This window comes from Babylonia areolata, chromosome 8 (genome assembly GCF_041734735.1).
Source record: "Babylonia areolata isolate BAREFJ2019XMU chromosome 8, ASM4173473v1, whole genome shotgun sequence".
NCBI classification, from domain to species: domain Eukaryota; kingdom Metazoa; phylum Mollusca; class Gastropoda; order Neogastropoda; family Buccinidae; genus Babylonia; species Babylonia areolata.
In genome coordinates this window covers 19,578,975-19,605,375 of record NC_134883.1, presented here as the reverse complement: position 1 = coordinate 19,605,375, position 26,401 = coordinate 19,578,975, and the positions used below count along the sequence as shown (strand labels likewise).

At 42.8% G+C, this 26,401-nt stretch overlaps 1 protein-coding gene across 1 annotated transcript; it reads left to right on the top strand.

Moving 5' to 3' along the window:
• The first annotated feature begins 10,552 nt into the window (after positions 1-10,552).
• On the top strand, positions 10,553-25,890 carry LOC143284987 (uncharacterized). Its single transcript, XM_076592149.1, has 5 exons — positions 10,553-10,859; positions 15,025-15,227; positions 16,072-16,229; positions 16,451-16,656; positions 25,801-25,890. Exons 1-5 carry the CDS (start codon positions 10,553-10,555, stop codon positions 25,836-25,838), a joined length of 912 nt encoding a protein of 303 aa, XP_076448264.1. The 3' UTR covers positions 25,839-25,890.
• The last annotated feature ends 511 nt before the right edge of the window (positions 25,891-26,401 follow it).

Genomic DNA, 26,401 nt, shown 5'->3' with positions numbered 1-26,401 from the left:
ATGAACAGGGTGGATGGAAAGTGTCTTCAAGAACAGGCTGGATGGAAAGTAACACCAGGCTGGATGGAAAATGCCTTCAACAGGCTGGATGGAAATTACCTCAACAACCAGCTAGACGGAAAGTGCCATCAACAGGCTGGATGGAAAGTGCCTTCAACATGAGGCTGGATAGAAAGTGCCTTCAACAGGCTGGATGGAAAGTACCTTCAACAACAGGCTGGATGGAAAGTGCCTTCAACAATAGGCTGGATGTAAATTACCTCAACAACTGGCTGGATGGAAAGTGCCTTCAACAGGCTGGATGGAAAGTGCCTTCAACATGAGGCTGGATAGAAAGTACCTTCAACAACAGTCTGGAAGGAAAGTGCCTTCAACAACAGGCTGGATGGAAAGTGCCTTCAACAACAGGCTGGATGGAAAGTAACAACAGGGAGGATGGAATGTGCCTTCAACAACAGGCTGGATGGAAAGTGCCTTCAACAACAGGCTGGATGGAAAGTAACAACAGGGAGGATGGAAAGTGCCTTCAACAACAGGCTGGATGGAAAAGGCTTCAACATCAGGCTGGATGGATAGTGTCTTCAACAACAGGCTGGATGGAAAGTAACAACAGGCTGGATGGAAAGTGCCTTCAACAGGCTGGATGGAAAGTGCCTTCAACAGGCTGGATAGAAAGTGCCATCAACAACAGGCTGGATAGAAAGTGCCTTCAACAGGCTGGATGGAAAGTGCCTTCAACAACAGGCTGGATGGAAAGTGCCTTCAACAGGCTGGATGGAAAGTATCAACAGGCTGGATGGAAAGCGTCTTCAACAATAGGCTGGATGGAAAGTGCCTTCAACAGGCTGGATGGAAAATATCTTCAACAACAGGTTGGATGGAAAGCGCTTTCAGCACGAGGCTGGTAGCAAGCGCCTTCAACAACAGGCTGGATGGAAAGTGCCTTCAACAACAGGCTGGTTGGAAAGTATCAACAGGCTGGATGGAAAGTATCTTCAACAACAGGCTGGATGGAAAGCGCTTTCAACACGAGGCTGGTAGCAAGCGCCTTCAACAACAGGCTGGATGGAAAGCGCTTTCAACACGAGGCTGGATAGAAAGTGCCTTCAACAACAGGCTGGATGGAAGGTGCCTTCAACAACAGGCTGGATGCTGCAGTCCCAGAGGCTGTGTCCATGGGAATCTATTCATTTTGGAAACAGAACTTCAATGGAGATTGTACTAATTGCTCCAATGCTGATGAATATTAGATCTTCACGTCAGTTCTATTCTGTCTGCAAGCTTTGTTTTCTATTGTGATGACTGATCTTTGTCCTGTTTACCTTCTTGCCACGTCACCATGAAGGGGGTGACAGGAAAAGTCTTTTTCTGTATCCACCATTCTACTGCTGGTTCTTGTAGGCCATTTCTTCTGCATTAGTTGAGAACACACACACACACACACACACAGGATGTGGCTCTAAGTGTTCGATCAACAGTGATCAATAGCGCATGACAGGCAGCATGCCGGACCCTAGTGTCGTGTTTCAACACCCAGCAAACAGTACAGCTCAGGGTCGGGGAGCTCGACAGATGCCGCAATGCACTTGGTCTTATCGGAACAAAACAACTCTGTGTGTATATGTGTGTGTGTGTGTGTGTGTGTTGGAGGGAGAGAGAGAGAGAGAGAGAGAGAGAGAGAAGACAGACAGATACACATACATACAGAGAGAGAGAGAGAGAGAGAGAGACGCTGACACTTTGACGCTTTGATATTTTATTGTCATTACCTGCATAGGTCTATTGACAAGGGGGTGATAGCGTTAATTCTTATGTCACCACAAGTACCATACCACACTCTGCTTAATCCATCAAAACAAAACAAAACATGCAAACAAACAAAAACAAAAACAGTTTTTATCGAAATACAACACCCTTACAATAGGGAAGCAACAAACATTAAAAAAAAAAGAAGAAAAAAAAAAGAAACAAAAGCAAAAACACACAAGAGAGGCAAGGCCTTCAAGACTCACTTGTGATACACTTTAAAAAAATATAATCATTAAAATGTGTTCTATATTTGTTAGCATAAAGCTTCGAGTTAAAAAAAAAAAAAGAAAAAAAAAAAAAAAAAAAGTCCTCACGGCAGATTAGAACTCCCGTGTTCGGATGAAAAGAAACTGTCTTATCCAATACACTATCGTGGCTCCTTGACTGACGTTCAAAAAATTAACATTTAAAACATGTTTTAAAGGGCGATAAATCAATTGCGGTAATCGAAGTGAGAACGCTGTTTGAATCATATTATTCTGGTGTATCTTGGGCATTCAAAAAATCTTTAAGGGCAATTAAAAATATTTTTTTAAGTCCGCGGTAAAGGAGACGTGGCTATCGCCGCAATCACACTGCAACATTTAGCCGTTTTCTCTGGATCTAGATAGATGTACAAGTTTAGTTACACCCGCCGGGAATGTACGACACCGTCGATTCAATTTCTCTTTTATGTTCATTCGAGTTTGATAGTTTTAAAGTTGATATGAAAATTGAGTATTTTGTTAAACTAATAACATGTAGAGCCAAGTACATCTAATCGTTGTATGAAGTGAAAAGGGCTTCATTTTGAGAAAAGACAAGACTGGGAATTTTTACGTTTCATCAATGGTATTAACTCTCATGGTTTATTATTTTAAACTGTGAATTCCGACTGATTTTGTTGATATTTTATGGCAGTTTGGGGCGTAATCCAGTAAGTGATCAGGCGTTCACAAAACTTTCTCTGAATAAATATCTAACGGTCTCCTTCTCCAACTTTCCATCATATGTTATCATGTATTGTCGATTGAATATAGGATTGAACGGGCAGGTCAACAACTTGAAACAAAATGGCGACCTTCGCGTTCGCGAGGAATATGAGCAGGCGTTTTGAATATGTATAATTATGTGTACGCAATTGATTTTTGCCCAGGGCTCAGCCAATAGATCTATAAAGTCCACTCGAAGGATTGATTTTAGTATTTTCCGAAAGAGACCACTTGGGCAAATGAACATAGTGAAAGCTCTGTACACTGAGAGTAAAACACACAAGCTTATTGTGTTTTGAGTATAATTTCAGAATGCAATGTTTAAGATGAAAAAGATCAGTTTAAAGCAAATTAAACTCCTTAGCATTAATTACAAATTAATTTCCCTTTTTTACTATCTGCAGCAAAGACATGCACCAGAAATATAACTTCCATGCTTAGCAAAAGAAGTTCTTGTTTGAACAAAAAATGATAAAAATGACTGCTCTTGTTGTTGTGTCAGAATATCACATTGAAGTGCCAAGTTTAGAGAATAAAAAAATATAAATATAACAGTAAATTCAGTTTGCATACAATTTGGCTTATTTTTAATTTTTTTGTGTGTGCCCATCCCAGATGTGCAATATTGTTTTAAACAAGATGACTTGAAAGAATTGAATTTTTCCTATTTTTATGCCAAATTTGGTGTCAACTGAAAAAGTATTTGTAGAGAAAATGGCAATGTTAAAGTTTACCACGGACACACACACACAACCGAACACTGTGTTAAAACATAGACTCACTTTGTTTACGCAAGTGAGTCAAAAAAGACAAAAAACACCATTACTCGACTATCCATTCTATTAACGATATTGTTCAATGTCTACTTTATTATTTGGTTTACAGTCTGAACACAAGATAACAGACATTATACATTGTTATCTTCCTCATTTACTCTGGTATTATTCTGAATAGTGAGGTAGAGAGAGAGAGAGAGAGTATGGAGGTGATAAATATTCAGAGCGAGTGACGGGAAAGAGAGCAAGAAGAAAGTAGGACACATGGTTTGCATGGTTCACGACAAGCACTGAGTGAAGCACCGTGTCCTGGGGGGAGGGGGGGGGGGGCTGAGTGAGGGAGAGGGGGTGGGGGGGGTCACGACAAGCACTGAGTGAAGCACCGTGTCCTGTGGGGGGGGGGGGGGGGGGGGCTGAGTGAGGGAGGAGGGGGGGGGGGATTCACGACAAGCACTGAGTGAAGCACTGTGTCCTGTTGGGGGGGGGGGGGCTGAGTGAGGGAGGAGGGGTGGGATTCACGACAAGCACTGAGTGAAGCACTGTGTCCTGTGGGGGGTGGGGGTGGGGTTGGGGGGGGGCTGAGTGAGGGAGGAGGGGGGGGGGATTCACGACAAGCACTGAGTGAAGCACTGTGTCCTGTGGGGGGGCTGGGTGAAGGAGAGGTGAGGGAGAGGAGAGGGGAGGGGGGTTCACGACAAGCAGTGAGTGAAGCACTGTGTCCTACCCTCAGTGGACTGGGTGAGGGAGAGGGGGGTTGGGGGAGAGGGGAGGTTCACGACAAGCAGTGAGTGAAGCACTGTGTCCTACCCTCAGTGGACTGGGTGAGGGAGAGGGGGTGGGGGGGGGGTCACGACAAGCACTGAGTGAAGCACTGTGTCCTGTTGGGGGGTGGGGGGGGGCTGAGTGAGGGAGGAGGGGGGGGGTTCACGACAAGCACTGAGTGAAGCACTGTGTCCTGGGGGGCGGGGGGGGGGGGGGCTGGGTGAAGGAGAGGTGAGGGAGAGGAGAGGGGAGGGGGGTTCACGACAAGCAGTGAGTGAAGCACTGTGTCCTACCCTCAGTGTCGCGTGCTGCAACTGAAGAGACGGTGCTAGAGTGTCGGCTGTACAGCCACGTCTGTCGGAGGTAAATCTCTCTCTCTCTCTCTCTCTCTCTCTCTCTCTCCTACAGTCACTTGCAAAATATATTGCAGAAGCGAATAACATGCGACGAAAAAAAACTCAACAATAATAAAATAGTATCAGGTGTTGCTCATTGTGAAAAGTGAAATCTGTGTTGTCACTCTCATATGGAAAATATTTATGTTATACATTTATATATGTTTTTGTTTTTATTTCTCACTACATGCCATTACTTTGAATGGATGGTCGAACTGCACTTTGTTGCACAGATTGATTGATTTCGTTTTGGTTTTGGTTTTCATCAATATTATTACTATTGATGCATGTTGTTATTTGTATTATGAACCCCCATGTCATTAGGGCTGTAAAGCTATTGACATTAAAGTGTTCAGTGTTCAGTGTTCAGTGTTCTCTCTCTCTCTCTCTCTGTTTTATGCCAGAAAAATCATGATTGTGTATGAAACATGTCTCGTGTATGCCTTCATTCTGTATGCATATTCTGGATGTAAAAGTTAATTCATCGTTCGTTTATTTATTTATATTCTGTTCGTCTAAGATGATGATATTAAACTGAAAATAAATGATATTATTATTATCATTTGGATTATTATCATTTATATCACAATGATGATTGTTAGTATTAATTAGAAATCGACATTTCTGTATATTCGAATGAAAAGGGAGGCGGTTGAGGTGGGGAGGGGGGGGGGGCAGGTTGGTGGGGGTGGGGGCAAGGGGGAGGGGACTAAGAAAGGAAGAGAGAGAGACAGATACAGACAGACACACACACACACACAGAACAGAATGTGGAAAAGATAGAGTACAAAATCTAAAATGGAGAGGGTGAGTGTCAGTGATTGGAGAAAGAAAAAACATAATATTGGAAGGGTGTGTGTGAGAGGCGGGACGGGGAAAGCGGGATTAGGAAAAAAAAAAATCAATAATCAAATATTGTATGCACTACTTCTGTAGATTATTATTTGAAAAGAGGTTCATGTGAGGACCTACAATAAACAACCAACTGGACTATTTAACACATAGCTAGCTAACTTTAAAAAAGAACAGTTTGAAATATAGAACTTTTTCCAAAAAATGTTAACATTTGAAACTGGTAACACGTGTTCCGTAATTACTGGAGGCAAAAAAGGTTTCATTACTAAACAGCGGGCTAAAACGTGCTCTACCGTGAAACGTCCCTTGCAAATGCATTCTATATTTTCACAATATTTTGTGTATGGGGCATTTAGTAATAGCCTAAATGCCATGCTCTTAACAGCCCTGCAAGTTCTTTTAGCATTTAATAAGGCAAAAGTGTTAACTTCTAAAGACATAAAGGAATTTTGCATATTTCTTTCAACAATATTACACATTTCAGATGATGATAAACGATGAGGAAGTTCAATTGCATTTAAAGCGTTTTTAGCTCCAAGCTTTGCAAGATGATCTGCAGGTTCATTAGAGAAAAGCCCACAGTGTGAGGGAATCCAGCACATTTCAATATTAGTTCCTCTCATTTGAATACAGTGAATCAAAAATCTTATTTCAAAAATGATGTTATAATTAATGTTCGTACAACCTGATTTGATAGACTGCAGAACTGACTTTGAATCGACACAAAATAAAACATTAATCAAGTTTAGAGGCAGATCAATTAGATATGTTAATGCCATAAGGACGGCAATTAATTCAGCTGTAAAAATTTTGAAGCCCTTTCCAATATGATATGACTTTTCAATTTTCAAAGCAGGAGTTGCATATCCAGAACCAGCAAACTGATTTTCTAGAACAGAACCGTCTGTAATTATTTTTAAGTGGTGGGGGTATGTTTCAGACAAGTGTGATTTGACTCAAGAAGCTAGCATAGTGGGATTTTCATCCTTCTTAATGTCACAATATTGAATATCAAAAGCTGCTCCCATTAATTCCCATAATGGAACTGGTGAAGTGCTCATAATCGGAGCAAAATTTTGTGGATCAACATTTGAATGATTAATAGTATCTGACACGTATGTAGAAATAGTTTCTAGATTTCTGTTCTGTTTCGCTCGTTTCGAAAAAAAAGTATGTCAGACCGTATATTAATCCCAGTTTTGACAGAATTTTCTGTAGCATTTGCTCTAATTACATATTTTGCCGATGCTAGCTTTCTTAATTCATTAAGAGGTAGTATTCCTGCAGCTCTATACGACTGTAATGTGTTCGTATGAAACGGAACACCTAGGGCCAGCTTTATGGCTTTGCTATCTAGGCTTTGCATTTTTTTTTTTAAGGAAAGCATTCGGAGCAGAGAAAAATACCTCCTGTCCATGCATCAGTCTAGATCTTACCAGTGCAGTAGCGAGATGAATGTGTTTTTGAATCTTGACCCCAAGGCTGTTTACTGACGATTTTAAGAAAATGTTTTCTAGATGTTTCTTCCAATTTAGCTTTGGAGTAAAATAAACACTAAGGAATTTGACCTCAGATTTATAGAAGAGTTCTCTTCTATCAAGATGAAAAGTTGGTAACTTTTTTGGGGCAGCACCATTATTAAAAAGTATCATGTGTGTCTTTTCAGTGGAAAACTGTAATCCATTATCTTTCATATAAATGTTTAATTTATCAAGTTCTGATTGATATAAATTGTTAATGTGGTTGATATAACGCAGACCCGTTTTCTTTCGCAAAGTTACGTTCATCCAAACTGCTATATCATCAGCATATTGAGCGAGATTTATAGGTTTAGACAAATATTTTGGCAAATCATATAACATTATGTTGAACAGAAGTGGGGAAATTATAGAAGCTTGCGGAATACCCACAATGATTGCCCAACTTTAGTGATGATGCTTCTTTCTGTCAAAAGAGATTTTATATACCTGTATACATTGCCACTTAACCCAATGTTCTGTAGCTTAAACAGTAGTCTGGCATGCCAAATGCGGTCATAAGCTATTTGTACATCAAAGAACGTGGCCAAAACACTTTCTCTTTGAAAACTTGTTTTATGTTTGTTGTTAGTTTTACTAGGTGATCTAAAGTAGATCTGCCCTTTCTGAATCCGGCCTGTGCAATCGGAATAATTCTATTTTTACCACAATAATATGTTAGCCTCATCAATATAATTTTCTCCAAGATTTTTCCGAGTTAATTCACAATCGTGAAATATGTGTAGTTTTTAAAAACAAGTTTTGCATAAAACGATGATTTTTTGAACGCGCTCAACATAAATTAGGAAAGATCAACTGATTCCAGTCGCTTTGAAAGTGTACTGCCGAAGAGTGCCTGTTGTGAGAAAAACCAATGATAAAAATGTAACCCACTGATGTTCATTGAGAAGACAGCTACGCATGAAAGATAGCGTTTCTTCTGCAGATAATAATAATAATAATGTACATTTATATGGCGCCCTTTCTCTCTAAGAGCTCAGGGGGCTTTACGTGAAAGAAAAATATCACAAGTTACATAAAACATTCATGCGTATCAGATTTACTACCTGAGCATGCATGCTGAGGTTTGAGTCAAGAATGACTCCAAGGTTCCTTGCTGATTTAGAGAACTGAACTGTGGCATCACCAACCACAATAGAGGCAGAAAAAGAAGTAGATGTGGACATTCTTACAGAGGAAATAATCATTGCTTCAGTTTTGTCATCATTCAAATTTAGTTTGTTGAATGTCATCCAGGATTTAAATTCGAGAATACAATCCTGCATTGACAGAATCAGACTGTGTACTTGGTTTGGTTCTGCAGAATTTTGTAGCTGAGTATCATCAGCAAAAGAGTGGTGAAGAACAGAATGACCAGAAATGACATAGTGATTTCTTCACAGAGATGTTTTCTTTTACAATGGATGTTCATGACTGAGTGTTTAAGAACAGTCATTGTCATCACAATGTCTGTAGTAACTTGTACACGCCGATGCTGCTGCGGCTGTTCAGCTGTGTGGCATCAAGATTTCTGACCTCCTTCATAACACAGAATGAAACGATCAGCAATGAACAATACACTTTTTGTCAGCATCATGTCATTTGGTTCTTTGTTCCTTTCAAGTAAACCTGACACCCAATCAATGTATATCATACAGCACTGACACACAGTCAACGTATATCATGTAGCACTGACACACAGTCAACGTATATCATACAGCACTGACACACAGTCAACGTATATCATACAGCACTGACACACAGTCAACGTATATCATGTAGCACTGACACACAGTCAACGTATATCATGTAGCACTGACACACAGTCAACGTATATCATGTAGCACTGACACACAGTCAACGTATATCATGTAGCACTGACACACAGTCAACGTATGATATCATACAGCACTGACACACAGTCAACGTATGTTTCACCCAGTTCCAGCAGTGATAAATACAACGTCTATCATTTGTTCTGGCATGGAAATTTCTTTTTCCAGTTCTGTCCGCAATCTTGGTTTTTACCTCGATTTATCCCTCACGGTGGAAACTCATGTGAACCACCTGTGTAAAGTTCTTTACTTTCAGCTTCGTGAGATGAGTAAAAATCCGCCCCTTCCTGTCTGTTGATGCCGCCAACAAACTTGCTGTTGCCTTCATTTTATCCCGCCTAGATTATTGTAATTCTCTCTTAGTTGGCCTTCCCAGTGATAAACTCTACAAGCTCTAGAAAATACAGAATAGTGCAACTCGACTCGTCCTTTAGCTCACTTAGTACGGCCAGTCCTCTCTTCTCCTCTACACAGACCCCTCGGATGTCCAGTGGGTGTCTGAATGACCCAACCTTTAGCTTCCGTCATCAGAATTGTGATATTCTTTGTCAACATTCACATCTTCAGTATAAGAGCCTTCCGCTTGCAATATTTTGATGGTGGTAATTGGGGTGAAACGCTGTTAACGTCGTCTCTTTCGCCGTTCGTATGGAGAGAGTTAAAAGTCGAGGAGAGAGAGCGCTACTGCTCTCTTGCGGACACTTCATTGGTTGCCTGTTCAAACCAGAATTGAATATAAAGTTGTCTGTCTATGCTTTCAGTGCCTGAATTGTGATACCACACCCTCATATCTTTCTGAGCTTGTAACCCGTACTTGCCAAACAGAACATTGAGATCTCTTGATTCCTTCCAGCTAACTGTTCCCCGATACTTCCTTAACTCCTGTGGAAAGAGGTCATTTTCCGTCTTTGGCCCAACAACTTGGAACTCTCTGCCTATTGCTCTCAGACAAACAACTCATCTATCTACCTTTAAAGCAAATCTTAAAACTTATCTCTTTAAAAAATACATGTCATAACTCAAATAGTGCTGTTGTCCCAGGCCCATGGCAATGTGAGTGTGTGTGATGGGAGAGTAGAGAGAATGGGGGTGGGCAGATGGATGGTGGTGGTGTGGTTCGAAAGGGAGAATGACCCGATTTTTACCCCTTTTACCTTTTCTATCCAAAATTCTATTTCACAATTTTTACCAAATCTGTGGCATGCAGATTACAATTATGTTCCTTTATACCTGTATGTTTTTCAGTGAAAATTGCTGTCATCTCAGCCGTTTAATCATGCATGTGTCTGTGCGTGTGTGTTAGTCTGAGTGTTGGAGTGTAACATTCGTAGTATTGATAGTATGTTACTTTGATAGTTTTATGCATTGTGTTTTTTATAATATTAATGATTCTGTTTTATGTTCCTACTACTTTTTATATGCTTTCTTGTTTCACTTTAGGTACTGGATTGTAAAGCGCTTAGAGCTTGCTTATGCTTGTATTATAGCGCTATATGAAAATAAAATATTATTATTATTATTACCACTTCCATTGCCTCAGCACAGCTGGCCACGTCAGCAGGAAGAAGGGAGAGCTGAAAGGACAAGGAGACCCGCCACACCTCATCTGTTGAACAACGACGACCACACGCCATGGAGACACAACTACTGGCGCTGATGACCTTCACCCTCATTGGCCTGTCCACGTGCACTGTGTACACTGCACGGCGTCACCAGCGCCTGGCCGTCAGTCCCATACACACCGTCACCTTCAACAGACACAGCTACCGAAGCACTGCACGATGTGCAGTTCACTGCAAAATAACGTCAGCTTGTGTCAGCGTCAACGCCCAGTGGAACAGTGCGACGTCAGTGCTGACGTGTGAACTGCTGGGTGTGTATCTGCACGAGGCAGCGGGCAGTCTGACGTCATCAGCGGGCTGGACCTTCCTGCAGGAAGGTAAGCGGCAACATGGCCAGCTGTCAGAAATACCGCTCTTTCCTTGGCAAAGGTGAAAAAAAATAACCATGGGGCTATTTGCTGACAGGGATATGGTGCTGAGTAGAGGTTAGCAACAGTGAAAAAAAAAAAAAAGCATGGGGCTATTTGCTGACAGGGATATGGTGCTGAGTGGAGGTTAGCAACAGTAAAAAAAAATAACCATGGGGCTATTTGCTGACAGGGATATCATGGTGTTGAGTGGTGGCTAGTAACAGTGAAAAAAATAACCGTGGGGCCATTTGCTGACAGGGATATCGTGATGCTGAGTGAAGTTAGCAACAGTGAAAAAAATAACCATGGGGCTATTTGCTGGCAGGAATATCATGGTGCTGAGTGCTGGTTAGCAACAGTGAAAAAGTGGATGTTGTGAGGTGGTGGTGGCTATGTATCATGGTGTTGAGGGATGGATGTGGTGTGGTGGTGGGGGTTATATATCATGGTGTTGAGTGGTGGATGTGGTGTGGGGGTGGGGGTTATATATCATGGTGTTGAGTGGTGGATGTGGTGTGGGGGGTGGGGGGCTATATATCATGGTGTGAGGGGTGTATGTGGTGTGGGGGTTATATATCATGGTGTTGAGTGGTGGATGTGGTGTGGGGGTGGGGGCTATATATCATGGTGTTGAGGGGTGTATGTGGTGTGGGGGTGGGGGTTATATATCATGGTGTTGAGGGGTGGATGTGGTGTGGGGGTGGGGGCTATATATCATGGTGTTGAGGGGTGGATGTGGTGTGGGGTGGTGGTTATATATCATAGTGTTGAGGGGTGTATGTGGTGTGGGGGTGATGATGGAGTCTCCCGTCGGGCCGACGGATGAGTAAGCAGGCAGGCTTATCTGTCGGTGTGTGTCCTCACATGGGAGAAGAGGCCGATTCTGGATGTGCTTCTCCTTAATGGCCAGCGTTCTCTTGTTTTCAAACGTCTTTATGCCACTAGAGCACAGCATCCTCCAGCGAGAGTGGTCAAGGGCATCAGTTTCCCAGGAAGCGATGTCTATGTCACAGGCTTTGAAGTTTGTCTCCAAGGTGTCCTTGAAGCGCTTGCAGGGTCTTCCAAGTTCGCGGTGGCCTTCATTCAGCTGGTCATACAAGAGCATTTTCGATATCCTGCTGTCTGTCATGGGGACAACGTGTCCTGTCCAGCGTAGCTGGCACTGGATCAGCAGGCTTTCGATGCTGGGCAGGCCGCTCCTCTCTAGGACCTGGAGGTTGGAGATCCTGTCTTACCACTTTATGCCGAGGATCTTTCGTAGGCATCTCTGGTGAAACTGCTCAAGTTGCTGAATGTGACGGCGATACGTCGTCCATGTTTCACAGCAGTACAGCAAGGTGGTCAGCACAACAGCTCTGTAGGTTTTGATTTTGGTGCGAAGCCTGATGCCTTTGTTGTTCCACAGCCTGTTGTTGAGTCTGCCAAAGGCGGAGCTGGTCTTGGCGATGTGCAGCGTCACTTCTGCATCAAGGGCTCCGTTGCTGCATAGGGTGCTGCACAGGTAGCAAAACTTGTCGACTGACTTGATCTCTGTGTCATCGATCTTGATTGCAGGTGGGGGGAGGCACTGGCGTTCTGTGAGCTAGCTGGTTGGTACATGGACTCGGTCTTGCTGAGGCTGATAGTGAGTCTAAAGCGCCTGCAGGAGGTTGAGAACCTGTCCATAATGAACTGCATGTCCTCATGAGTGTGTGCAGCAAGTGCGCAGTCATCAGCGAAGAAGAACTCTCTCAACAGTGCCTCAACACCCTGGACCTGGCACAGAGTCGCCGCAATTTGAAGAGTTTGCCATCTGTGCGAAACTGAATGTAGATGCCCCGGTCACAGTCTTGGAAGGCTAGGCATCAATCAGCATGGCAGAGAAGAGAATGGAGAACAGTGTGGGTGCCAGGACGCAGCCCTGCTTCACTCCATTTACCACAGGGAGCGGATCCGACATGTCAGTATCTTCCTGTACTCATGCCTGCATACCATCGTGGAATGACGCAATCAGCTGGATTAGGCTCTCTGGGCAGCCGAACTTTAGGAGGATCTTCCACAGACCACGGCGGTTCGCCGTGTCGAAGGCCTTAGTCAGGTCTACAAAGACCATGTGGAGTTCTTTGTTCTGCTCACGGCACTTCTCTTGCATCTGGCGTACGGCAAACACCATGTCACATGTTCCACTGCCTGAGCGGAAGCCACACTGTGCTTCAGGGATGACTGTGTTGGAGACATGGTCAACCAGTCTGTTCAGTATGATGCGGGCGAAGATCTTGCCGGCGATGCAGAGGAGAGAGATTCCACGGTGGTTATCGCAGGATGTTTCGTCTCCCTTCCGTTTGTAAATGTGGACAATTGAAGCATCCTTGAAATTCTGGGGGATCTCCTCTCTCTCCCAGATAGACTGGAACAGAGCGGTCAGCTTGTCTGTCAGCACCTCGCCTCCATACTTGTAGATGTCAGCCTGGATTCCATCCGCTCCTGGTGCTTTTCCTGACGTTGTCAGCTTCAGGGCCTTCCGGATCTCGGCCTTGGTGGGAGGGGCAGCTAGCGAGTCACTGACTGGTAGCTGTGGGAGGGCTACAATTACCTCGTCAGATACGGACGAGTCCCTGTTGAGGAGGGTGTTGAAGTGCTCTGCCCAGTGGGCAAGGATGCCTTTCTTGTCTGTCAGGAGGGTGATATGGTCCAAGGCTCGGACAGGGGTTGATCCTGTGACTCTTGGCCCATACACAGCTCGGAGACCATCATGGAAGGTCTTCATGTCGTGAGCATCAGCAGCGGACGAAAGCTCTTCGGACTTTCTCTCCCACCAGGTGTTCTTCATCTCACGCAGCCTCTTCTGTACGAGTTGCCTGGTTTGCAAGAACTGGTCCTTCTTCCTCTGGCAGTCTTTATTAGAATGTAACATATAAAGGAGTATAATTATGTCATTATTATGAATGTCACAATGTAATAGGTTATGATAGAATGTAACACATATAAAGGGGTATATGTCATTGTTATCAATGTCACAACTCAATACGTTATGATAGAATGTAACATATAACGGGGTAAAATTATGTCATTGTTATCAATGTCACAATGTAATACGTTATGATAGAATGTAACATGTAACGGGACATATGTCATTGTTATCAATGAATATGGGGAATTCATTGCTAATGATAATTCGCGACCAATCTAGACGTATCTATTAAATCTGTTTAACTCAAATCAGTACAGAAGAAAAACAGACATATTGTCAAACGGAAGCTTTACTGATGCTTAAGACATTCCAGAAGGTATGCATTGAAACTATTTCAAGCGTAGACTGAAGAGCAAAAGTACATCGTACATATTTTCAACTGATTATTGTAAGCCAGCAAACTGTGCAGCAATAAATGAGAAAATCCGATAACAATACATTACAACTCATGTACATTTTCTGTGTGAGCAAGTTCTTTGTACGGCCACAAGGCGAGGTCATTTAGATACAAGTACTTGTGCGGGGCCGCTTTTTTGAAGATATTTTCTTAACGAAACATGGACATTTCGTAAATTTGGGACAAAAAAAAAGGGTCACTTGACACCCGGTGGTTCAATCAATCAATTAATCACTCAAAAACACATTATCTAATCCACATGGAAATTAACATGAGCAATTACAGGCTCGTTCTATACACCAACAAAAAATGAACATGCGCAACATAAACTAGTCAAATAACAATTCCCAATAGATGAAAAATAGAATACCCCTCCCCCCCCCTCCTCTCTCTCTCTCACACACACATACACGTTAAGACAATAGGATATTGCACAAAAATATTTACAAATAAAATCATCCAACAAATAAATGGTATGTATAAGTAAAACAAGAGAGGCAATGCCTTTAAGACTCACTTGTGATACACTTAAAAAAGAAAAAAAAGTTAAAATGTGTTAGGCATTTGTTATCATAAAGCTTCGGGTGAAAAAAGGCCTGAGAGCAGATTCGAACCCAGCATGTTCGGGTGGAAAGGAATTGTCTTAGTCAGAGCACTATTGCCGATCTACCAATGATGTTCCTAAATTAGCATTTAAGTATCCTTTTCTAAGCGTGATAAATCGATTGCGGCATTGAAAGTGATAACGCTGTTTAAATCATGTTATTTTGGTGAATCTGTGGCAGACCCCGTGACCACAGACTCCGACTGGGCTCTGGTGTTCCGTGTGACGTCAGGAATTGGCAAGAACGTCTGGGACACGTGGCATGATGATGGTCGTCATGACGACGCCAATGAGATGCTGGGCTGTGTTCTGCCGTCCAGTTCCCTTCCCTGCCAGAGTCACTTCCGGGGCTATCTCCTGGACCGCTGGACCAACGTCAACCAGGTGAGTTCTCTCTCTGTCAGTGTCTTTGTGAGTTCATTCCTTGTCAGTGTGTTCATGGTGGTGTTGTTATCATCACTGGACTGACATCACTTAGGTGAGTTCACTCCTAATGTCAGTGTGTTCATGGTGGTGTTGTTATCATCACTGGACTGACACACAAGAGGAAGAGAGAGGGTGTCGTACCATGTTGTTCAGAACACGTGGAAAACCCAAGCGACCAACACAAAACCCAAGCGACCAACGGACAAACCAAGCAACACAAAACCACAAGCAACACAAAAACCCAACCAACACAAGCACCCAACCAACCAACACAAACCCAACCAACACAAACACCCAACCAACCAACACAAACACCCAACCAACCAACACAAAACCCAACCAACACAAGCACCCAACCAACCAACACAAAACCCAACCAGTACAAACACCCAACCAACCAACACAAACACCCAACCAACCAACACAAAACCCAACCAACACAAGCACCCAACCAACCAACACAAAACCCAACCAACACAAACACCCAACCAACCAACACAAACACCCAACCAACCAACACAAAACCCAACCAACACAAACACCCAACCAAACCAACACAAATACCCAACCAACACAAACACCCAACCAACCAACACAAACACCCAACCAACCAACACAAAACCCAACCAACACAAACACCCAACCAACCAACACAAAACCCAACCAACATAAACACCCAACCAAACCAGCACAAATACCCAACCAACACAAACACCTAACCAACCAACACAAACACCCACACCAATCCTCCCTCCCCCAGCACCCCTTCCATCCTCCCCCAGCGACAGGTGTTGTCTTACAGGTACGCCTCAGGCTGTACAAGGGCGGGTCGGTGGTGGTGGAGATGACGTTCAACGGACAGGGCAGCACGCGCATGACGTGGCTGGATAAAGCACGTCTCCTGACCTCCTCCTGGACAGACATGATGTCTTCTGGAGCCAACTACTTCAGCATTGATGGGTACGTCATCGTGTGTGTGTGTGTGTGTGTGTGTGTGTGTGTGTGTGTGTGTGTGTGTGTGTGTGTGTGTGTGAAAGTGTCTGTGTGTGTGCATGTGCATGTGAGTGAGTGTGAATGTGCATGTGCATGTGCATGTGTGTGTGTGTGTGTGTGTGTGTGTGTGTGTGTGTGTGTGTGTGACACACTAACGGACACACCCCGTGGTGGCTGTGGTACGACAGGATACCCCAGGTGTACCGGCGGTTCTACCTGAGCGTGTCTCACGGCGGGTGTAATGTTGACATCGGGTGGCTCACAGTGGCTGATCACCACACCCAGACCTCTGTGCCCGGCATATGCCCCTGGGAACAGCGGGTGGCCGGTCTGCCCGTGCTCTACTTCTCACCAAACGATGCCGCCTGCAACTGGGACACCGTCTATGACACGGGTGAGTGAGGGGGGTGAAGGGGGTCAGCTGTCGAGGTTCACGTGAAAACTACTCCCTTTACTCCCAGTACTTCTTTCAACTCGCCGCCTCCTCTAGTTCCCTGGATGTTTTAGAGGACGTGTTGTCCGCTGTGTCACACTGTAGGTAAGCTACCTGAACACCTGTTAACGCTATGTCACACTGTAGGCTACATGAATACCTGTTCCCGCTGTGTCACACTGTAGGTTACCTGAACACCTGTTCCCGCTGTGTCACACTGTAGGCTACCTGAACACCTGTTCCCGCTGTGTCACACTGTAGGTAAGCTACCTGAACACCTGTTCCTGATGTGTCACATTGTAGGCTACCTCAATACCTGTTCCCTCTGTGTCACACTGTAGGTGACCTGAACACCTGTTCCCGCTGTGTCACACTGTAGGTAGGCTACACAAATACCTGTTCCCGCTGTGTCACACTGTAGGTAGGCTACCTGAACACCTGTTCCCGCTGTGTCACACTGTAGGTAGGCTACATGAATACCTGTTCCGGCTGTGTCACACTGCAGGTAGGATACCTGAACACCTGTTCCGGCTGTGTCACACTGCAGGTAGGATACCTGAACACCTGTTCCCGCTGTGTCACACTGTAGGTAGGTTACTTGAACACCTGTTCCCGCTGTGTCACACTGTAGGTAGGCTACATGAACACCTGTTCCCACTGTGTCACACTGTAGGTAGGCTACATGAACACCTGTTCCCGCTGTGTCACACTGTAGGTAGGTTATCTGAACACCTGTTCCCGCTGTGTCACACTGTAGGTAGGTTATCTGAACACATGTTCCCGCTGTGTCACACTGTAGGTAGGCTGCCTGAACACCTGTTCCCGCTGTGTCACACAGAAGGTAGGCTACATGAACACCTGTTCCCGCTGTGTCACACTGTAGACTACCTGAACACCTGTTCCCGTTGTGTCACACTGTAGGTAGGCTACATGAACACCTGTTCCTGCTGTGTCACACTGTAGGTAGGCTACCTGAACACCTGTTCCCGCTGTGTCACACAGAAGGTAGGCTACATGAACACCTGTTCCCGCTGTGTCACACTGTAGACTACCTGAACACCTGTTCCCGTTGTGTCACACTGTAGGTAGGCTACCTGAACACCTGTTCCCGCTGTGTCACACAGAAGGTAGGCTACATGAACACCTGTTCCCTTCAGGATACCACCAGTTGTCAAGGACCGGGTCTGGGGTCCAGGGTGTACACTGAGCATTACACTGGTGGACAAAGCAAAGGAAAAAGATCCTGCTTGTGTTTGAAAGATGGTTCCACGTTGGATACAAGAAGAAAGACAGGTTGGTCTTGTTGCAACAGGTTTTACAGATATCAACTTCAACAAACTGAGCTTGTAAATTTAGAAATGGAAATAATGAGAGAAAGAGAGAGAGAGAGAGAGTCGTTAAACTTGACGTGTGTGCAGTCTTCTGACCACAGCTCAACACTGAAATTTGCTCGTGAAATATTTTGATCAACCTTCAGATACAAACCGTAAAAACCACACAAACATACACACACTCACAGACACACACACTTCAGTCGCTTATACCTGGCAATGCTTCCCCACTAAAGATGTCCGCAAGCATAAAAAAGTACAGCCTGGATAGTTTGTGGGACAACCACTGAAATGCTGTTCAGTAAAGTTATTATGATAGGATCGCAATGACCACAGATGGAGGGGGACAACTCCAAGCGAACTCTCCAGAGGAGCTGTAGGCATGGATTAACTCCCTCCATACGAACGGCGAAAGAGACGTCGTTAACAGCGTTTCACCCCAATTACCACCATCCAAATATTGCTAGCGGAAGGCTCTTATACTGAAGAGGTGAATGTTGACAAAGAATACCACAATTCTGACGACGGAAGCTAAAGGTTGGGTCATTCAGACACCCACTGGACATCCGAGGGGTCTGTGTAGAGGAGAAGAGAGGACTGGCCGTACGGAGTGAGTTAAACAGACTGAACGGGGGACAAAAATCTAGGCACACATCAAAATACACCTCCGGTGTATGCAAACTGCTTTAAAATTTATTTTGCCTGTTTGGAGTTCCTTATAAGCTCCTCTGTCAAGTGGTATGAGGTATACGAAAATCGGAGCATGTTAAGTATATCTTTTAGCAATTAACATGTAGGGGTATTGCAAAATGGCCTACTTCCGAAACCATTGCCTTTTTGGCAATATCCGTTTTTCTTCCCCTCAACTCCACTGTGTGACTGGCGGAGCGACCGTCCACGCCTTGTGAACGCTGCTCATTCCGTCTGGAGGGGAAAACTTGTGGATATTGCCGCTATTTTCATACCACCGCAATTTTTTTCAGCTGAGTAGTATAAGAGATGGGGGTTCTATATACAACTTTTTTGGGCGTATTAGCTTGTGTTAAGGCCCTCAAGCATAAAAACAATTTAGTCAAAACCTGTGTATGTTGGAGTAATATGACCCTCAAGCATAAAAAAAAAAATATATCAAGTTATATGTGTATGGAGAGCCAAATCACAAGATAAAAAAAAAAAAATGGTTGGATATGTGTATGGGGGAGCGAAACGGTCATGGGGGTTCTATATACAACCGACCCCAGCCCAAAACCGCGCAATACCGCCCTCAAGCATAAAAACGAAAAACCGGCTTAAATATGTGTATGGAGAGCCAAATGGTCCTTAAAGAGAGGAGGTTGGATCAACCGTTCACATAGTTTGCTTTTTTTTTTTGGATGGTTTACCATCTTGAATATCAAATAGATTTTTCTTTAACAACTGAGTTTTGTGTTTCGATTTTATGTCTGTTTTCATTGCATTGAATTTTTCAACTTCAGCCAGAATGAGACTAAATTCTTCATCGCTTATTTTATCATCTTCTAATGCTTTTGAAATAAGATCATTTATAGTGTTCAGTTTTGACTCGGCCAACACGCGAATCTCGTTGTGCTTCATAGCTTGTGACATTAATTTTTTATGAATAAATTTACAAGTTAAACCAACCACACCAAGGAGACCAGCTCCCACTTCTATTCCAATAGCTACGGGAGCAGCGGCGACACTCAACAGTAATCCAACACCCGATGCCCCAAGGGCGATACTAACTAGAGCGGAAAAAAAGTTAGGGTGAATTGATTTTCGGCGAGTTCCACTGCACAAAGTCTGGACCACAGCCAATTTTTTTTTTTTCCCACCAATATTGGAACATAGCCAATTTCTTCCACGAGCGTCGACCAATTTTTTTTCTGGCACGATGCCAACAAATTTCCATTTGAACAAAAGGATTTCTATTGTATATAGACGAAAATGGTTTGGGCGAAAACATATATGGAAGAAATGTACAGTGCAACCTACAAGAACATGGGCATTCGATGTGCAATACATCCTAGGAAAGTGCGAAGCATTTGTATAGCATTGTATAGCATTTGTATAGCATTTGTATAGCATTTGTATAGCATTGCACAGCACTTTCCTAGGATGTATTGCAATTGCATAGCATTTTCCTAGTTTTTCCAGGAATCCTGGTATTTCCTAGTCTTTTGGACAAATGTGGGTAGGAAAATATAGGAATATGCCACGGAAGAAAGATTTGTCGCACGAAGAAATAGAAGAAATAGAATCTCTGCATGGCAGAATGTCTGCAGAGGATGCCAAAAAGAAATTTGGTATTGGTACAAATAGATTGTACAAAATATGGCGAGAGGCAAAGAACAAAAATGTTTTGCCTGTAGTACCGGAAAATACAAACAAGGATACAGACAGTGTTCTGCCTGTAGTGCAGGACAATGCAGAAAAGAAAAGCATAGACGATTTGTACAAAATGTTGCAAAATATAGATACTCGCATAGAACAAAACGATATTCTACTACAAGAAAGCAAAGATATGTCCATAGAAATACTATCTTTGTTGGATGTAGAGGACAACATTGTAGAACAAATACGAGAAGACGTAGCAGAAGAGTCCAAATCTTTGTTGGAACAGATACAAAATAGCGTTTGTGTATACAACACTGCATGCTATATTCTACCAATTGCACTTGCAGTTGGTTCTATATTGTACAAAACATGGAAAGCTACAAAGAAAAATGGTGTTTGGAACATACCCGAAGAAGATCGACAATTTGTCCATCTCCCAAAGAAGACATCTGGAGATATTGCCAAAGAAACAATCCCAACAAAGTCTAGAAACCCTTTTGAAATGGAATAGGATAGCATAGAGTCTATTTGTGTGCAATTCGTGGATGTAGTATGTTTTGTATATTTTTCTATTTGTATATATTGTATATATTGTATATATAGAAAATGCCTATCCTATTCGATCCACCACACTTTCCACACTTCGACTTCGAAGAATTTGCAAAAGAAGAACAGCGCTACAACAATAGTGCACAAAAAATGTGTTTCTCCACAGAAAACGATGGAGAAATAGAACAATATGCTGCAGAGCATGTAGATCCAGCACCACACATTCTTGGAAAATACAACAAGAAACGATATGCAGTTGCATATTGTGGGAAATACTATGTTTGTCTGCCAGGTGGAAGAATATGCTAGTCTGTACAATCTTCGCAGGTTGTTGCCACAATAGATACTATTCTATCTTTTTTGCGTTGTGGAGTTGTTTTTTCTACTCCAATATAGCACAGTAGTGGACTTTTTGTTTTGTATAGTGTTCCACCAATGCGTTCTATTTCTTTCTCTAGGAAATGTCCATATACTGGATGTTCTTCGTCTGTAGTAGGTTCTCCGTCGTCTCCTTTGGGGACTAGAAATAGTACAGTTCGGTTGTTTCCTCTGTACATTGTAGTTGCATATTTTTTGCAAATGTAGGTACCAGGTGGCATGTCTAGTGTTCGTATTTGTTGCTTCGAATTTGGTGCAACTGTTTCCTGTAGTTCTCGTTTTGTATCTATTTCTAGTTTGTCGTATTCTTTCTCTAGTGCTATTTCTTGTAGAGATGGAAGTTCTACAAGGTCGGGTGCTACTACAACGTCTATAGGATTCCAACGTATAGTCTCTTTGTCTTTGTAGAACTCTTTGGCTGGTTGTATACGAATATCTAGTCCATTTCTACTTTTTTCTAGTTTGCTGTTGTATTGGATAGGTCTACAAAATCCTATTTCCCATGCCTCTCTTGGAAACCAACACAGCTCTCTTTCGAATTTGTCTTTTTTCTTTTCCACATACTTTTCTGCAGCAGACAACAACTTTTGTAGTCCATTGGTCGACCATACAGCAACAACGTCTTCTGTATCTTTTGCTCCAAGTACTATTCTATAGTATTCTCTATTTGTCTTGTCTTTTTGCAACCTATAGCCGAGTATGGACCATATTCTATCTTTGTCTGCTATATTTGCCACTTTTTTGGTTTCTTGTTTGGAAAGGATTGTTTCTACAACTTCTCGAACACTATTCGAAATAGCAAGGAGTCTCTCGTTTTCTAGTATATACTCTTGTATTTGTTCCAGCTCTTGTTTTCTATGTTCTATATTCTGTTGGTATTCTATTTGCTTTTGTTCTAGATAGTTCCATGCATCTTTTTTCCAATTTTCTACTGCCATACACTCTTCTATGTCTTGTAGTCTTTTTTCTCGATTTCGGGTGGATAGAGTGGAGAACTCTCTGCTGTGTGGAACTTCCACAACACTGTATGCAGATTTCTCTTTTCCAATAGTACTACATTTGTGTGTACGCCATTCCCATTCTACTATATTTGTTGGTGGAAGAAGAATATATGGACTTGGTGCATCTTTGTGTATTTGTACTGGTCTCCTACATGCTGCTAGTATTGTTTTCGCATTTTTTGTGTAGCAACGTAGTTTGGTGTATTGTATACCATCGTTGTCTGCAGCTAGAATATCGATGTGGAAGATAGGACAATTGCGAAATCCAAAATCGCATATAGCCCATTCTACAGCGATATTCCATTTTTTGTCGTCTTCCACTGTTGCAGCTGTTGGAGATACACGAATGCCAGATATTCTCTTTGTTCTAGTATGTGCATACCAACATACATATATTGTGGAATTTGGTCTATCGCCAAGAACAAAACAACGATCTAGAACGCTTGCAATATTCTGCCATTGTTGGGTTGCTGGTTGTTCTACAAACAGTTGTCTATCTTGTGGCGAAACTATCTCCAATACGTTTTCCACTAGTTCGTCTCCTTTTTCTGGAGTACGATTGCTACAAGCATACAAAGATACTTCTATTCTAGTGCAGCCTCTCTTTTGTACATCTGGATGCAAGAATGTTTTTCGAAGATGCTCGTTTGGACAGTCTACATAGTCTGCTAGATGTCCACCAAATTGTTCTCGTACTTCTCCTGCCTCGAAATTGGATACTATTTTGTTGTATAGTTTTGTTCGCATTGTATAGCCATTGTGTTTGGATATCCATGTACATACATGTTTGCCAACACTATCTGTATTGTCTAGTATTGTTGGTGCATCGCAAGCAATAGCACTTGCAAAGTCGCCTTGTCCTCTATAGTCTAGTTCTTCTACAAGATAGTCTACTAGTGTTTGTCTATCGAGTGTACCAGAAAAATCTCTTGTATAGTCTATAGAATATATACCATACCCATGTCCTAGCAGCTGTTCTTCTAGCATTGGCAATATTTTGTGTAGGTCTTGTATTGCAATTTCGGACACATCAATTTTTGCAACAAATATACCATATGGCTTTTCGTTTGCATATATAGTCTCCCAACGTTTTTTTGCTTTTGCATTCGTGTCTTTTTCTATTCTTTGTACTGTACTGCGTATTGTGCTAGATTTGGAGTCTGCCTGCATAGATATTGTCTGCGATATGGCAGTTTGTATACTTTGTTTTTCCACAAGTCCACATATTGCAGTCGAAATTCTAGATACAATTCTTTTTGCGGATCCGTCGTTGCCACACAGCAATTTTCCACCGACATACATACACTCTTTTTGTCGCAAATAGCCATATACATACAAATCGTCTACAAAAGTTGGAAGACCTTCTAGAGGTTGTAGAGTTGTTCTACCTTTGTTGTTTGCTAGATAGTCCACATTGGAAATATCTGGCACGAGATTGTTCTCGTAGGTATTTTCTAGCAATAGATGGATTGCTACATTTTTGGCACATCGAATGCCCATGTTCTTGTAGGTTGCACTGTACATTTCTTCCATATATGTTTTCGCCCAAACCATTTTCGTCTATATACAATAGAAATCCTTTTGTTCAAATGGAAATTTGTTGGCATCGTGCCAGAAAAAAAAAAAAAATTAGCTGTGGTCCAGACTTTGTGCAGTGGAACTCGCCGAAAATCAATTCACCCTAACTTTTTTTCCGCTCTAGTTAAAAGACTGCGCTACTCTCCTCATCCTGTTACCATCATTTAAAAAAAAAAAAATGATTACTATAGAATAATGGAGTTTCGCCTACGAGAGATATCGAATATAAAAAACAACCTCGAAAAAGAGCGTGATGAAAGAACTTTATTTTATAAAAAATATAAACGCGGTGTAAATATCGCTACAGCCGCGGATACAACGCTGACAACTCTTAGTATCGCCCTTGGGGCATCGGGTGTTGGATTACTGTTGAGTGTCGCCGCTGCTCCCGTAGCTATTGGAATAGAAGTGGGAGCTGGTCTCCTTGGTGTGGTTGGTTTAACTTGTAAATTTATTCATAAAAAATTAATGTCACAAGCTATGAAGCACAACGAGATTCGCGTGTTGGCCGAGTCAAAACTGAACACTATAAATGATCTTATTTCAAAAGCATTAGAAGATGATAAAATAAGCGATGAAGAATTTAGTCTCATTCTGGCTGAAGTTGAAAAATTCAATGCAATGAAAACAGACATAAAATCGAAACACAAAACTCAGTTGTTAAAGAAAAATCTATTTGATATTCAAGATGGTAAACCATCCAAAAAAAAAAAGCAAACTATGTGAACGGTTGATCCAACCTCCTCTCTTTAAGGACCATTTGGCTCTCCATACACATATTTAAGCCGGTTTTTCGTTTTTATGCTTGAGGGCGGTATTGCGCGGTTTTGGGCTGGGGTCGGTTGTATATAGAACCCCCATGACCGTTTCGCTCCCCCATACACATATCCAACCATTTTTTTTTTTTTATCTTGTGATTTGGCTCTCCATACACATATAACTTGTTTTAACTATATATTTTTTTTTTATGCTTGAGGGTCATATTACTCCAACATACACAGGTTTTGACTAAATTGTTTTTATGCTTGAGGGTCTTAACACAAGCTAATACGCCCAAAAAAGTTGTATATAGAACCCCCATCTCTTATACTACTAGCTGTGTGCAATGTGCGGTAAACATTGATGTGCGTGAAAAAATGTCCTTCAATAAATTGAGCTAAAAATGCATTTTAGGACAATAAGCTTGGTCATGTTTCGGTGAACTGTCTTTTGCAACCGAAATAAAAATGAACTTGAAAGCAGTTTGCTCACACATTAATCAGACAATGCCCAGACAAGGTCCGTCCTTCCTTCAGCTGTGGGAGGGGGGCGGGGTAGGGGGAGGGGGAGGAGATGAAGGGGCCGCGTTCGTTTTCCATTATGTGTGTGTGTGTGTGTGTGTGTGTTGGAGGAGGCCGGTTTGTGTGCTCCCCACTGTATGATTCTTTCTTCCCCTGCCCCCCCTCCCCCACCCCCGTCCCTCCCCGCACTCCTCCGCCCCCTCTCTTTCACATTCACCTGCTTACCTGTTTGTCCACTGGCGCGTCTGCTTGCCTGCCTACCTGCCTGCCTGCCTGTCTGTCTGCCTGTCTGTCTGTCTGCCTGTCTGCCTGCCTGCCTGCCTGTCTGTCTGTCTGCCTGTGTGCCTGCCCGCCAACACATCTGTCCGTATGATTTCCATATATAACTTAAATGTCTATGTATTTCATCCATGTATCTATTAATGAATTTAAATCTAATGGGAAATTTTAGTGATCTTTATGCACGAACAAATCTCTATATTAAAAATACTAATAATACAAATAATAATAGTAACATCATTTATTTCAGTTTAATATCATCTTAGATGAACAGACTATAAATGAATAAACGAACGATCTCTCTCTCTCTCTCTCTCTCTCTCTCTCTCTCTGTGTGTGTGTGTGTGTGTGCTGATTTGCATGATCTGTTTTCAGCGGACTTCATGATGATCCACGTGACCTTCACATCCTAAGCAACCGTTTTTATGACAAGGCGAGTGATTCTTCCTTTGCTGCACCACACCGTCCTCATTCCAAACTCCGGTGTGGTGGACGACCCTCATCCTCTCACATTCACACGGAATGCATGGGAATAGCATTCTTCAGCCGAAGTAAAGGTCATTTGATCGGATATCAGAATGATCCAAGTTGACGTTTTGTGAAACTTGAAGCAGCAGCAGCAGCAACAACAACAACAACAGCAGCAGCAGCAGCAGCAGCAACAACAACAGCAACAACAACAACAGCAGCAGCAACAACAACAACTACAACAACAACAGCAACAACAACAACAGCCATAACCATCAGCGCCACCTGTTCCCTACTGCTGCTCAACTCCTGCAATGTTTTGTTGTGAAGCCATAAATAGCAAATCAACGCATTTAGAATAGAATATGTCTTTATTACCAAGTGTACCGGGGTCACAAGGAATATTGGGGGTGGGGTGGGGGGAGGGGGTGGGGGGGGGGTGTGGGGGGTAGTACATTACAACGTACGAACACAAATCGAAAATCATACACAAACACAGATACAGTAG

Coding starts and splice junctions, on each gene's coding strand:
- LOC143284987 (XM_076592149.1), top strand. CDS start 10,553: ATGGAGACACAACTACTGGCGCTGATGACCTTCACCCTCATTGGCCTG. Junction 10,860..15,024: donor CTGGACCTTCCTGCAGGAAG/GTAAGCGGCAAC, acceptor AATCTGTGGCAG/ACCCCGTGACCACAGACTCC. Junction 16,230..16,450: donor AACTACTTCAGCATTGATGG/GTACGTCATCGT, acceptor GTGGTACGACAG/GATACCCCAGGTGTACCGGC.